Source organism: Chlorocebus sabaeus, chromosome 1 (genome assembly GCF_047675955.1).
Source record: "Chlorocebus sabaeus isolate Y175 chromosome 1, mChlSab1.0.hap1, whole genome shotgun sequence".
Classification (NCBI taxonomy): Eukaryota; Metazoa; Chordata; class Mammalia; order Primates; family Cercopithecidae; genus Chlorocebus; species Chlorocebus sabaeus.
The window spans coordinates 72,094,644-72,107,255 of NC_132904.1; the positions used below are offsets into that span (position 1 = coordinate 72,094,644).

General features: G+C 51.5%; 1 protein-coding gene across 1 annotated transcript in view; it reads right to left on the minus strand.

Annotated features, from left to right (window-relative positions):
• Positions 1–4,967: 4,967 nt before the first annotated feature.
• The window catches only part of MAP6 (microtubule associated protein 6), an 80,988-nt gene continuing 73,343 nt past the window's right edge, over positions 4,968–12,612 (minus strand). Inside the window, exon 4 of the mRNA XM_008020186.3 lies at positions 4,968–6,233. Within this exon, the coding sequence (XP_008018377.2) occupies positions 5,108–6,233 (1,126 nt within the window). The 3' untranslated portion in view covers positions 4,968–5,107. The remainder of the gene's footprint in view (positions 6,234–12,612) is intronic.

Below are 12,612 nucleotides of genomic sequence, written 5' to 3' on the forward strand. Positions count from 1 at the left end.
ATAGCCTTTTTACCTTCTGTGGGTTGGTGAGGCTCACATTTCAATGAGGTCTGCATCTCCGCCTTCAGCTCAGACCCCTTTCCCAGGCTCAGACCACCGTGTCCAGAAGTCTCCTGGACACCAAATTGAGTCCATCCTCCTGCCAAAACAAGCTATTTCCTGGATTCCCATTAATCCACACAACAATAAAGGTCTACTCATATTTATTAGATACTAATTCGTGTGTAAGAAAAAAAAATATAAGATTCTGGAACAAGCCAAAGAAATTACTGCTACATGAAAAAGATGGACACAAGTGTTGGTGAGGATGTGGAGAAACTGGAACCCTCCTACATTGTGGGTAGGAATGTAAAATAGTGGAGCCCTGGCCCACCCAGAACCAGAATCAACCCCATAGAGGGTTTTCCCCCCTTCCCCACGCTTCAAGAGATGGGCTCTTGAGCACAGTAGAATGATCAGAGCTCACGGCAGCCTTCATCAAGCCTACAGGCATGCACCACCACACCCAGCAGAGGATGTTGAACTGATGGACCAAGGTGGAGAGGGAATGAAAGTGCAGGTGCTTTGATGGATGACGGATGGAGTGGCTTGCCTCCGGGAATGAAGGTGTGCAGAAAGGGCCAGGCGCCTGCGGGCTGCGTTGCAGGGCCTCTGAGGGATGATGGGCTCAGATGTGGAGGCTATAGGAATGCCTGGGCAAACTGGGCAGAAATACCACAACCTGGGCAGGCTTTGGGAGCCCCCAAGCCAAGCCCTAGGGAGAGGGAGAGGGAGAGGGAGAGGGAGCGGGGCTGCCAGCCCCTGCTGGCTTGGGCTCAGGAAAGCCATAGTGATTCTTCTCAGGATGGCCTGAGCCTCCTGGAATTGTGATAAGCCCCAAAGACAGGATAAGGCTCCAGGAAAATGACTAATATCAGATTTCCTGTCAACCCTGGCAACGAGAGGAGGGGGCTCCCAGTGTATTTAATGAGATTTACCAAAATAAAGACGGGGCATTTCTTACACCTGAGTGCCATGCTGTGATGCATAGACAGAATTACAAATTGTGGGATGTGTGAAGGAAGAAGGGGTAGCCATAGCGATAGTGAAAAGTGGGCAAATTTGCTATTTAGCAGGAAGACCAGGCAGGTCTTAGCGATAGATTGGAAGCGGAGGGTCAGAGACCGGTACTAAAAAGGATTTCCCGGCTTCTGGCTGAGAACTGGGTCAACCCGAGTACATTCCCACCCACTTCCTCTAGGCCATCCACCCACCCAGCGGCACAGACTCCCGAAAGTGTCGCTCCAGGCCGACCTGGCTCCTGTCCCTTGTCCACAAAGACCGTCTCCCCGCTCCCCCAATATGGCACAAGGTGCCCAGGCCGTGCGGGGCGTCGGCAGGTATCACGGGTGGGGTCCATTGTGTGAGGAGTAACATCGCGGCCTTTCCCCAGACCAGCCACCGGGGGCTCCAGCGAGGCCTCAGCCCAGCTCCCGGAAAGGGTCTCCCAGCCAGGCCCTCTAGCGGCCCTAGGCGGGTAGGCGGAGCGCAGATCCTGGGGCCTCTTTCGCCCACCCTCGCCAGGGCACTGTGCTTCCCACCGGCCCGATCCCGCGTCCCGAGATCTCGCGGGGCCAGGCTGCCCGGGCGGCGGAACCCAGAGCCCGGGGCGGGGCCGGAGACGAGCCTGCAGGCTGGGGGCTGTGCGAGTGCGCGGGGCTAGGGGGCTGCTGTTTCCAAGCCGAGAGCCCGGGTAGCAGGGCTCTGTGGGCGGAGACGCCCTCCCGAGCCTGGGCATCTTCGGGGTGGGACTCTCGGGTAGGAGTTCCTCCGCCGGCCCATCCGGTTTCAGCAGGTCGCCTTTGCCCCTGGGCCAGGCGGGGAAACTCCCATTCCAGAGACCACCCCCAACTCCCAGCCCCTCGCGGCGTAGGGGCGCCTTTTCTGCGCTGCCGCGGGGCTGTGCTCTCCCCTCCCCGGGCTGCTGCAGTAGGGGCGCCGGAGCCCGCGGACTGCGGGGGTTGCGGTAGCCTCTGCTTTGTGAGGCCCTGTAGCAGGGAGGAGGAAGGAGAGGCGGGAGGAGGGAGAGGTGGGGACGGGGACGCCGCGGGAGACGGGGAGGTGTCTGCCGCAGGGAGGAGCTAGGCCTGGAGTGAAGCCTGCTTGTAAGAAGGGCCAGGGGAGTCGGGTGCGCCCCCGCCCTCGCTGCCCCAGCCCAGGATGGGGATCCAGAGCCCCTCCCCCACTGGGCCTTCTTTCTCGGTAGTGGAGAGCTGGACTGGACTGAGCTGGGAATGCCTGCAGCTCAGAGGCGCTGCTCTAAGTCGGGACCGGCTTGCAAATGAAGATGTTGAGGGGCTGACTCTGGGCTCATAGTAGAAGCTGCCAGATCTAGCGGCCACCCCGCAGTCCTCATCTGCGCCGGCCCTCCCAGCTTTCGACCCGGCCTCACTGTCTCCTGATTGAATCACTCCGGGCACCACAGGCCCCTGGTTCCTCCTTACAGCTATGGGCCAGCCCCTCTTGGAACTGGACCCACATCTCTTTCCATTCTGATACTCTCTGAGGAAGCGCAGTGTCCTTCATGTGGGACTTGTGACCATCCTCCCCCCAGCCCCGGGGCAGCTGACTCCCAGGCCCTGTTTCCAGACGTCTCTTCAGAGGTCAAGCCCTGGTAGCCAGTGGCCTGGACATCTGCCCCTGGGTGTCTCGGAGGCCCTCAGGGAAACCTTGTTTTGCTTCTCAGAGGTGGCACCACGGTCCGCCTGGCCTGTGGAAACGTGTGTGTCATGAGACCTGGTGTGTGGGTCAGAGGAAGGAGTGGGAGGAGGAGGAGGGTGTCCACACTCAAGGTTTTTTTTTTTTTTTTTTTTTTTTTTTTTTTTTGAGAATGAGTCTCCTCTATTGCCCAGGCTGGAGTGCAGTGGCTAGATCTCGGCTCACTGCAATCTCTGCCTCCCAGGTTCAAGCGATTGTCGTGTCTTAGCCTCTCAAGTACCTGGGGTTACAGGTGCCTGCCACTACACCCAGCTAATTTTTGTATATTTAGTAGAGACGGGGTTTCACCATGTTGGACAGGCTGACCTCAAATAATCCACCCGCCTCGGCCTCCTAAAGTGCTGGGATTACAGCCGTGAGCCATCGAGCCTGGCCTTCACATGCAATTCTTTAGCCTCAATGTGGCCTTGTCTTATCTTCAGGTCCCTGACTATTGGAGCTCATATGGCAGCAAGCTCTGAGGGCTACTTTTGTGTTGGGCCAAAAAAGCCAGCCTCGCTGTGAAGAAACCTCTGTGTATGTGTGTGTTTGTGTGTGTGTGTAGAGAAAACCCTAGTGCTGTTGGGAACGTGTGAGGAGGCAGGCTTGGGGCCAGTTGGATGGGGAAGGCTTGCTTAGAAAACTAGACGATTTCGGTGTCCTCCGTACTGTACTTACTCTGATGATTTTCCTGTAAGAACTGAGCTGAGCTCCTTTGAAAGGAGTAGCAGTATTCCTTGGGAGCCAGCTTTGGGGGGGGCAACCGGTGAAGCCTCCATCCTAGCTCCTTAGGGGCTCTGGACTTTGAAAGGGAGGCTGCAGTACAGCCTTGTGGCCCATGCCAGTGGCATCCCGGCAGGACCCACCTCTGACTGAGGCTGAGCCCCAGGCCCGCTGGCAGCTCCCAGCCTTCCTCCCCACAGCCTGGCTGTGGCTGTTCCTCAGCCTGCCAGCACCACACTTACAGCCTACAGGACTCGATCCCACTCCCTCCCTGATTTCCTGGAATTCAGAAAATGGATCACCCCTGCCTCGTCCTAGTTTTCCACTCCAGAGACCTGCCATACCCTTGGTCAAGTCCTCATGCAAACCAGATTCCTTTTATTCAGGGACTTCCAGAGGGAGCGTTACCCAGTTCTCAGCCACACCCATGCCGCCCTGTCTACCTAGACTCCATCAGAACTCCACAGCTACTTTCTCTGGAAAGCCTTCCTGGCCGCCCTCGCCAGGTGTTCTCCCTTCACTGGCCTCTTAAAGCCAGGCCTTGACTTGTCCTAGGGCCTCATCCCATACCATGTTTTATTGTCATAATATTCTTTCCCATAGTGACCCCAGTGCTCAGCATAGTCTGGCACAAAGTGCATGCTAAGGACAAGCTTGCTGCATGGAGAAATGAATGGGGACTTCAGATATACACACACACACACACACACACACTCACACTTTTTTTTTTTTGAGACCGAATCTCACTCTGTTGCCCAGGCTAGAGTGTAGTGGCACAATCTTGGCTCACTGCAACCTCTGCATCCCAGGTTCAAGTGATTCTCCTGCCTCAGCCTCCTGAGTAGCTGGGATTACAGGCGCCCGCCACTACACCTGGCTAATTTTTCTATTTTTAGTAGAGACAGGGTTTTACCATGTTGGCCAGGCTAGTCTTGAACTCCTGACCTCAGATGATCCACCCAACTTGGCCTCCCGAAATGCTGGGATTACAGGCATGAGCCACTGTTCCCGGCTCTAGGTATATTTTTTAGAAGCTCTTGGTTGAGCTGTCATGAATATTGAATGAGGAGTAACAGGTGTTAGGTTCTACAGTGTCCTGAAACTTATGATCAGAGGCCTGGTTTCCTCAAGAAGTTTGACTCCTGGATGAGCTTTAAGGCTGAGCTCTTGGCAAACAACTGTCATCCAGAATTCCCGTGTGCCAGGTGGGTCCTTGCTCCTGTTTCATCTGCAGGCTTCAACTCAGCCACCCAGGACTCAGCGTGCTGGGATTTGGCACCACTTGTGAGGCTGTCATGGCATCTGACCCTTGCCTTATTCTGCCCACCTCCGTGATGGGGTCCTGTTTCAACCTAGCATCGCCTGCTCACTCCCGTCTCATGCTGACAACTCACAGGAACTGGTGCTTCTCAGTCCCCTCTGGTCCAGATGGGTGAATGCAGAGCCTGACAGGCTCACCTGTACACACATATGCACCCCTGCCCAACAGAGACAGACAGAAACATTGCTGAGTCAGAGGGACCATTTTTATTAGATTCCAGCAAGGCTACTGTACATGTTTCATGCAGTTAAATATGTGTCTTCACTGCCCCTGGGAGGGGAGCACTCTCACTGTCAGCTCCTTCATTGGTGTGTCAAGGGGTGAGTGTCAAGGGGAGCTCTCAATGTATTCCGTATGGGGGGCAGTTGGGATCATGACTCGGGGTAGAGGTGAGACAGTAGGCAGCTGAGGGTCCCTGGGACCTTGAGTCTTCAGAGGTTCAGGGACTGCAGGACCTTGGTCCTTTGCTGGTGCTGGCACCAGAGAATCTTGATCCTTCAGAGGCACTGGGATTATAGGAACTTTATTCTTCAGAGGTTCAGGGACTATAGGACTTTGATTCTTTGGAGGCTGCAGGACCATGGGGCGTTGATCCTTCACTAGTACTGGGAGAATGGGGTCTTGATTCTTCACAGACTCAGGGGCCACAGGACCTTGATTCTTTACAGGTGCCACAACTGCAGAATCGTGAACCTTTGGATGCTCTGGGACTACAACATCTTGATCCTTAACTGGCCCTGAGATCACTAAACCTTGATTCTTTACAGGCTCAGAGACCATGGAACCTTGATTCTTTATGGGTGCTGTGGCCATGGCACTTTCATCCTTCGGATGCTCTGGGACCATGGGACCTTGGTCCTTTACAGGTGCTGGGACCATGGGACCTTGATCCTTGACAGGTGCTGGGACCATGGGACCTTGATCCTTGACAGGTGCTGGGACCATGGGACCTTGGTCCTTTACAGGTGCTGGGACCATGGGACCTTGATCCTTGACAGATGCTGAGACCATGGGACCTTCATCCTTGACAGGTGCTGGGACCATAGGAGCTTGATTCTTCACAGGCTCAGGAATCCTAGGACCTTGATCCTTTGGAGACTCTGGTACCACAGAACCTTGATCCTTAGCTCTTGCTGGAATCATAGGACTTTCATTCTTTGGAGGAACTGGGACCGAGGGATCTTGGTCCTTGACTGGTGCTGAGGTAACAGGGCTTTCATTCTTTAAAGGCTCAGGGACCACGTGATCTTGATCCTTGACTGGTAACAGGATCATGGGACCTAGATCCTTTGGAGGCCCTGGGACCACAGAACCTTGCTTCTTCAGAGGCTCTTGGACCATAGGACCTTGACCTTTCAGAAGGCCTGGGACCACAGAACCTTGATCCTTGTCTGGCTCTGTGGCTACAGGACCTCGATTCTTACTTGAATCACTGACGGGCTGAGCCAGGCTCCTGCAAAGGAGAGAGAGGTGATCACTGTGAGAGTAGAGCTCAGGCAGGGACAGGGCAGAGTACAGATTGCCTAAGAAGTCTTGGCCTAGTGGAGCCTGGGCCGGGCAGCTCTTGCTGGAGAGCCAGGAGAATCTGATTTCTGTGTTCTCAGTACAGAATGTGGGTGGGGGTGAGAGAGGGGGGTGAGGGGAAGGCTCAGGGATCAGTCATTCAATGTGCTTGCCAATTGATTATAACCTGCACGTGGCACAGGGGGTAGCACCCTGGTGACAATGGCAGTACTATAGCTGAACTCGGAGTCATCCAGTAGGCATCCCAGCAGCCCGTCCACCCCACACTCCATCCAGATTCCTACTTTTTCTTCTGGGATTATTGGGCCCATCCTGGGAGCCCCATCTTAGCTGCCCACCAGATGCCCCCACAGGCCAGGGTGCTCTTTCCTTGTTCTCAGGGCCTTCCAAGTTCTTTTCCCTCCCTGACTCCCTGCCCCCTTGTTAACCACTGGCTGCAGGAAGGGGCAAGGGGTCCATGGCATACTAGGAAAGGAAGCAGTGGGAATGCCCCTCCCCGCCTCCTGCAAGGGGAAAAGTATTTTATCACTGACATTGTATAGAATGAGCAGCATATGGTGATAACAAAAAGCAGGACAGCTTAGTTTTTTTGTTATTTGTTTTTGTAGAGATGGGGTCTCACTATGTCACCTAGGCTGTTCTCCAGCTCCTGACCTCAAATGATCCTCCCACCTCAGCCTCCTGAATAGCTGGACTACAGGCAGCTTTTAGCTTTATTGCTTTAAATTCTCCACAGACAGTGCACCCTGTGATTGCCTGCACCATTCCCACTACCCCCAACCTTTGGTAGGTGACTCACTGGGACTCCGCATTCAGGTAGGGATGAGGCCCTGATCCCCTCACTCCATTCCCATTTCTGACTCTCTCTGCTCTCCTGAGACCCTTGCCCTCACCAACTCCAAGGCTCCTGGGCTTATTTCCCTGCAGCCAAAAGTCCCAGTCTTTCATCAGGATTCTCAGGCACTGTTCCCTCTGCCTCACTGTGGCCGTCTGCCTCATCCTCTGGCCCATCCACACTGTGGAGAGCGTGTGACAACACTAACTCTCAAAGACAGCGGTTGCCACACTTAGACCTGGCCAGCCTGGAGCCCTCTGGTTTAGAGTGCACACTCCTTCCTTGCAGGCCACGTTGGAAGTTGCCACTTGACAGTGGCATTGCTCAGCAAGCGTCACAGGCCCTTGCATGCCTACAACACATCCAGCTTTCCAAATGACTCCCTTTTATAGCTCATTTCAGCAACAGAGCAGCCCTGTGAAGCACACAGGAAGGATTTTCTTACCCTTACTTGTCTGAAGAAGAAAATGAGGTCGTGAGAGGACAAGTGATGGGGAAAGTGAGGGGCCCCCCATGGACTAGCACCTGGGTCCTTCCACTCCTGGAGCCTGTGCTCTTTCCCTTAGCGCGCCTAGCACATAGTAGGTGCTCAATGCAAGGTGGCTATTACTATTACCCTATTTATTGGGTATAATGATATTTACTCAGAAATCTATAGAGGTCAGTACCTAGAGCACCCTGTACTATAGTATTATTAGGTAGTATTATGGTTGTTTTTCTATGTACTTGGAAGTAAAATTATGTGTATTTGGACTACTTTTATTCTTCTATGTTGTCCTGATGCAGAAGCTTTTTACTGTATTTAGCATCCTGAGTCACCCCGGGACTGGTATTTCTCAGCAGAGTCCACGCAGCACAGGCAACCTCTCCATCCAGTTCCCCTTGCTGTCCCTGAGCATCACAATGGAAGGGGCCAGGGCGGCTCTCTGGCTCAGTACGACATGGAACACAGTTGGCTCTGGCCAGATGGACACAGCTGGCTGCTATCAGTAGGACCTCAGTGTTTGAGAAGAGAGCCAGGCAAGGCCGTGAGAAACATGTGGAATCCAAAAGTGGCATTAAAATACCTCCAGTCACTGGTGGCTGGTCAGAGAGGAAAAAGAAAAACCGAATTCAGAATAGAGCCAAGCAGGAAATTGATTAGGGGTATTCTCTTAGATTGTGAAGCGACCTGGGTGGTGTCCTCCCAACAGGGTGAGGAAACTGAGAAGGGACAAAAGAAAAAAAAGGGAGCTTAACTCCATCTCAGGGGCTTGGGCTGCAGAACCTATCCCAAGGGTAGGCCATCGGCCTGGAGTCTCCTACTGGCATGGAGGTCACAAAGAAGGCCAGCCCTGCAGCCTGGGCCAGGAAGTACGTTTCCCTGGATATTTACAGCATTGGCTCCTGAGCCATGTACCAAATTTCTGTTTAATGGGCTCTTCTGTTTAATGAGCCAGCTGTGAGCTAACCTCAACTTTGCATGGATACATAACCCCATATTGCTTAGGTTAGAAAACTTTTTTCTTTAGTAGGTATCTTTAATCATGGGAAGGTTATAATTAAGATTAAAAATGATGAATTAAATCAAGTCCCCAATATTACTTTTTTTGAGTTAAGTTTTTAAAAAACCCTGTAATCCCAGCACTTTGGGAGGCCGAGGCGGGCAGATCACTTGAGGTCAGGAGTTCGAGATCAGCCTGGGTAACATGGTGAAACCCCATCTCTACTAAAAATACAAAAATTAGCTGGGTGTGGTGGCAGGTGCCTGTAGTCCCAGCTACTCAGGGGGTTGAGGTGGGAGAATCGTTTGAGCCCAGGAGGTGGAGGTGGAAGTGAGGTGAGATCACACCACTGCACTCTAACCTGGGTGACACAGTAAGACACTGGCTCCAGGAAAAAAAAAAAAAACAAAGAAGAAAGTTTAGGAAAAATATGCATAGATTTACTTCAAAGGTATTTGTAATGTTTAAGATAATTTAGTATATTAGAATGTCTAACAGATTAGTTTTGTAATCCCAATATAAAATGTGTAATGGAATAATTAAATTAGATGTATAATTTAAAGCTGAAAGATACGACAGTTTTACACATTTTTAAACAATGATGGAACTTTTATGACAAGCCAATGGTCACCATATTTTTAATCTTAATTTATTTAAAATTATTTATAATTTAATTTATATTTAGGGCAATTGAAGTAAACTATAACATCCTCCTTAAAAGAGATTGTTACATTTTACTAAGTTTTTGATTTTTGTTACTTTTTATTAAGCATTTATTTTTAAAATCCAAGCTGCCTGGGCAGTTTTTCTATGCACGAAACTGCACTCAAGGGCGCCATGAAATCCTCACTGACACTGACTGGTCCTCACGTGGTTCCAGTTGCCTGCCAGACGCCCATCTGTAAAGTGCCTCACCTCCTCTAGTGAGGCTGGTATGAATGAGGCAAAGCCATCCCCTCAGGGTGGAAGCTGGTTCATGGCTTGGGGAGCAGAAGCAGGCTGCATTCAGCCCACTCAGGCCACAGGCAGCTGTCCTTGGGCATGGCTCAACCTGCACAACCAAATCTTGTGCCCTTGGTCAGCAGCACATATTCTCAAGACAGCATATGCCACAGGTGCGTTCTCCCAGCCTGTGCGCCCTGAAAGCACTAACCTCTCAGAAAGTACAACGACCTGCTGGGCTGACCTTGGCTTCTGTGCTGCTTATTGCCTGAAAGGTCTTGGGCAATTGCTTAACCACAATAGACCTCAGTTTCCCCACCTGTCAAGTGGGGATAACGATGTAAATGTCAGGGATTATTACAACAGAAGACTTTGCTAGGTGGGCATCTGGAATAATAATTCTTGATATTTTCGGAGTGCTTGGATAGTGCACAAATAAGTCCACTTCTGTAATAACTGTGATAGCAGTTTACTAAAATGCTCATGCGTCTGTTACCTTATGTCATTCAACTCTCACAGCAGTCCTGGGGGAACCCCACTTTCCCTGCATCATCCTCTCATGCTGTTTTGCACACTGCCAGCAAGGGCTGTGTCTTTGTTTCTGCCTCACCCACTTTTCTTTGTCAGGGCCCTGCCTGTCCTTGAAGGCTCAGCTCAGCTCCCACCTCCTCCCAGGTCTTCCTGCCTGTGTCTCTCCAGATTAGTTTCATTTGCATCCCTGCTGCAGCACCATCTCACAGTCTCTCCCTGCACTTTCTCACATATCCCCACTGCAGGCCAGCCTCCCCTGCTAGACAGTGAGCGCCCTGAAGGCAGGGGCCAACCTCCTTGCCTGCAGCCCCAATGCTCAGCACAGTATCTGAAACAAAGAAGGCAAAATGGAAAGTTTTAAAAATTATTGTTGCTGAAAACTGGTTCATCCTCTATTCCCTAGCCCCTGCCAGAAACTCAGATTCATCCTTGATAACTCCCTCTCCCTCAAAACCCTCACCCCATCCATTAGTTCCCACTGATTTCAGCTCCTAACATTTATCTCTTGAATATTCCCACTTCTTTCCCTCCTTCCCTTCCCCTACTACCTGCTATGCCATCATCTCCCTGGACCACTGTCACAGCCTCCTAACTGCTGTCCCCTGTTCCATCTATTCTTGCTCTCCTCCAATCCATTCTTCATACAGAAATCAGAATGATCTTTTAAGAGAGCAAACCCTATCTTGTCCCTTCCTTGCTCACAACCCTTCAATACCTCCTCCTTATACCAAGAATAAAGAAGAAAATCTGTTACACAGCCCCACCTAGCTGGCCAATCTACCTGCTTCCTTACCCCTTCACCCCTCTCCTTCCTGCCTTTCCTGGCTCTCTGTGCCCAGCATTCTGTTCCTTCAACAAGCCCTGCTCCTTCCCATTTTACAGCTCTTGCACATGCAGTTGTGTCCTCCTGGAATATTCTCTTGTTCCCTCTTCACCTGGCTAGTGTCTACTCAGCTGTCCTCTCTCAGCTCACTGAAGCACTGCCCTGGGAAGCCTTCCCTGACCCCACAGTCATGGCCAGCCCCCTGCTACAGGCTCTCCTAGTCCCTGGCACTTGTTTTCCTCTCTTATCTCAGTGAATTCCTTGTATTCTTTTGGATTAATGTTTCTACCATTAGACTGAAGTGTCCAGAGGGTGGGGACCATGTCAGTTTTGCACATCATTGTATCCTCTGTACCTTAAATGAACAGTACCGGAGCCCAGGTGGGTTCTGACTCAACACTTGAGTGAATGAATAAAGAGACTGTTCTGTGCCAGGCTCTGTCCTATTTGCAAAACTTAATGTTCCAAGGTTATATGAGACATCTTGTCTTAGACACTTCATTGTCTGCCCTTCTTCCTGTTTCCATGGAGACAGGCAATGCCTCCTGAGTGCACACACACTGACATTGGATCCATACTTTCCAGAGTCTAGAAGCAGGATTACTGAGCCCTGCCCTCCACTGGATGGAGAAAGGACTTCACTCCCTCCCACTGATTCCTGCCCTTGCACACAATTCCAGTCTTATAGTCCATCCATGTGTTTTTTTCTTCCCAGATTGTCTCCTGTTGCACCATCAAAGCAGCCAACAGCTGCGGCAATGCTCCTGGCATAGGGCTCCATTCAGAAAGCAGGGAGCCTATGGACCCTGTCCTTGAATCCCCTGCCTTCCCAGGGAAGTGTGGGAGTGTGGGGCAGTGTGGAAAAGCCTTGAGGAAGAAAGAAACTGAGCAATAACTATGGGCCAGGCTTGGTGCCAGACGTTTTAACATATATTATTTCTCATGATGTAAAAAGTAACCTGCTAAAGAGACAGTGCATTGACTGGGCTTGAGGCCAGAAGAGCTGGGTTTGAATGTGAATTCAACCCCTTCCTAGCCATAGGATGGCATCAGGGGCTCACATCTCCAGGCCTCAGTTTCCTAATCTATAAAAGGAGGATTAGCAGGTCCACCTTCTAGGGAGGATTAGGTTATATGAATGCTCATGGCATGGCCTCTGGAATACAGGTGACGTTTAGCAAATGTTAATTCCAAAGGGCAACTTGGCGATCTGGTCCAATTGTGTTGCTCCACAGATGGAAACTTGGCCCAGAATGGGCAAGTGACTCTCCAGGTCCAGCACTAAAACATGGGCCTCTCAACATCTCAGCAGGCAGGTGGAAGAGATGGAGCAAACTCACTTGGAGAAAAGATGGGCAGGAGGGGAACAGCGAGGCCCAGGCCAATGGCACCACAGGGCCCCTGGCAGGACATGGACAGAGACAGGGTGATTCCAGGGCTCTGTTCCCTTGCTGCCTGCCTCCATGGGCCCCATACACGTGCTCATAATTCTTAGACACAAACAAAGCTCCTAACACGTGATGGAAACACAGCTGCCAAGGGGGATTGCCAAGGAAACTATCTTTGAAAGGCTCATTATTCTTATGAAGAATCTGCAGGAGACAGGAGTTCTCAAAACAACTCTCGCTCCGCCTCTCTCCTCAACAGGACTCTGTGGGAGCTCCTCTTTTAGTAATTATCCTGTTGCTTGGTA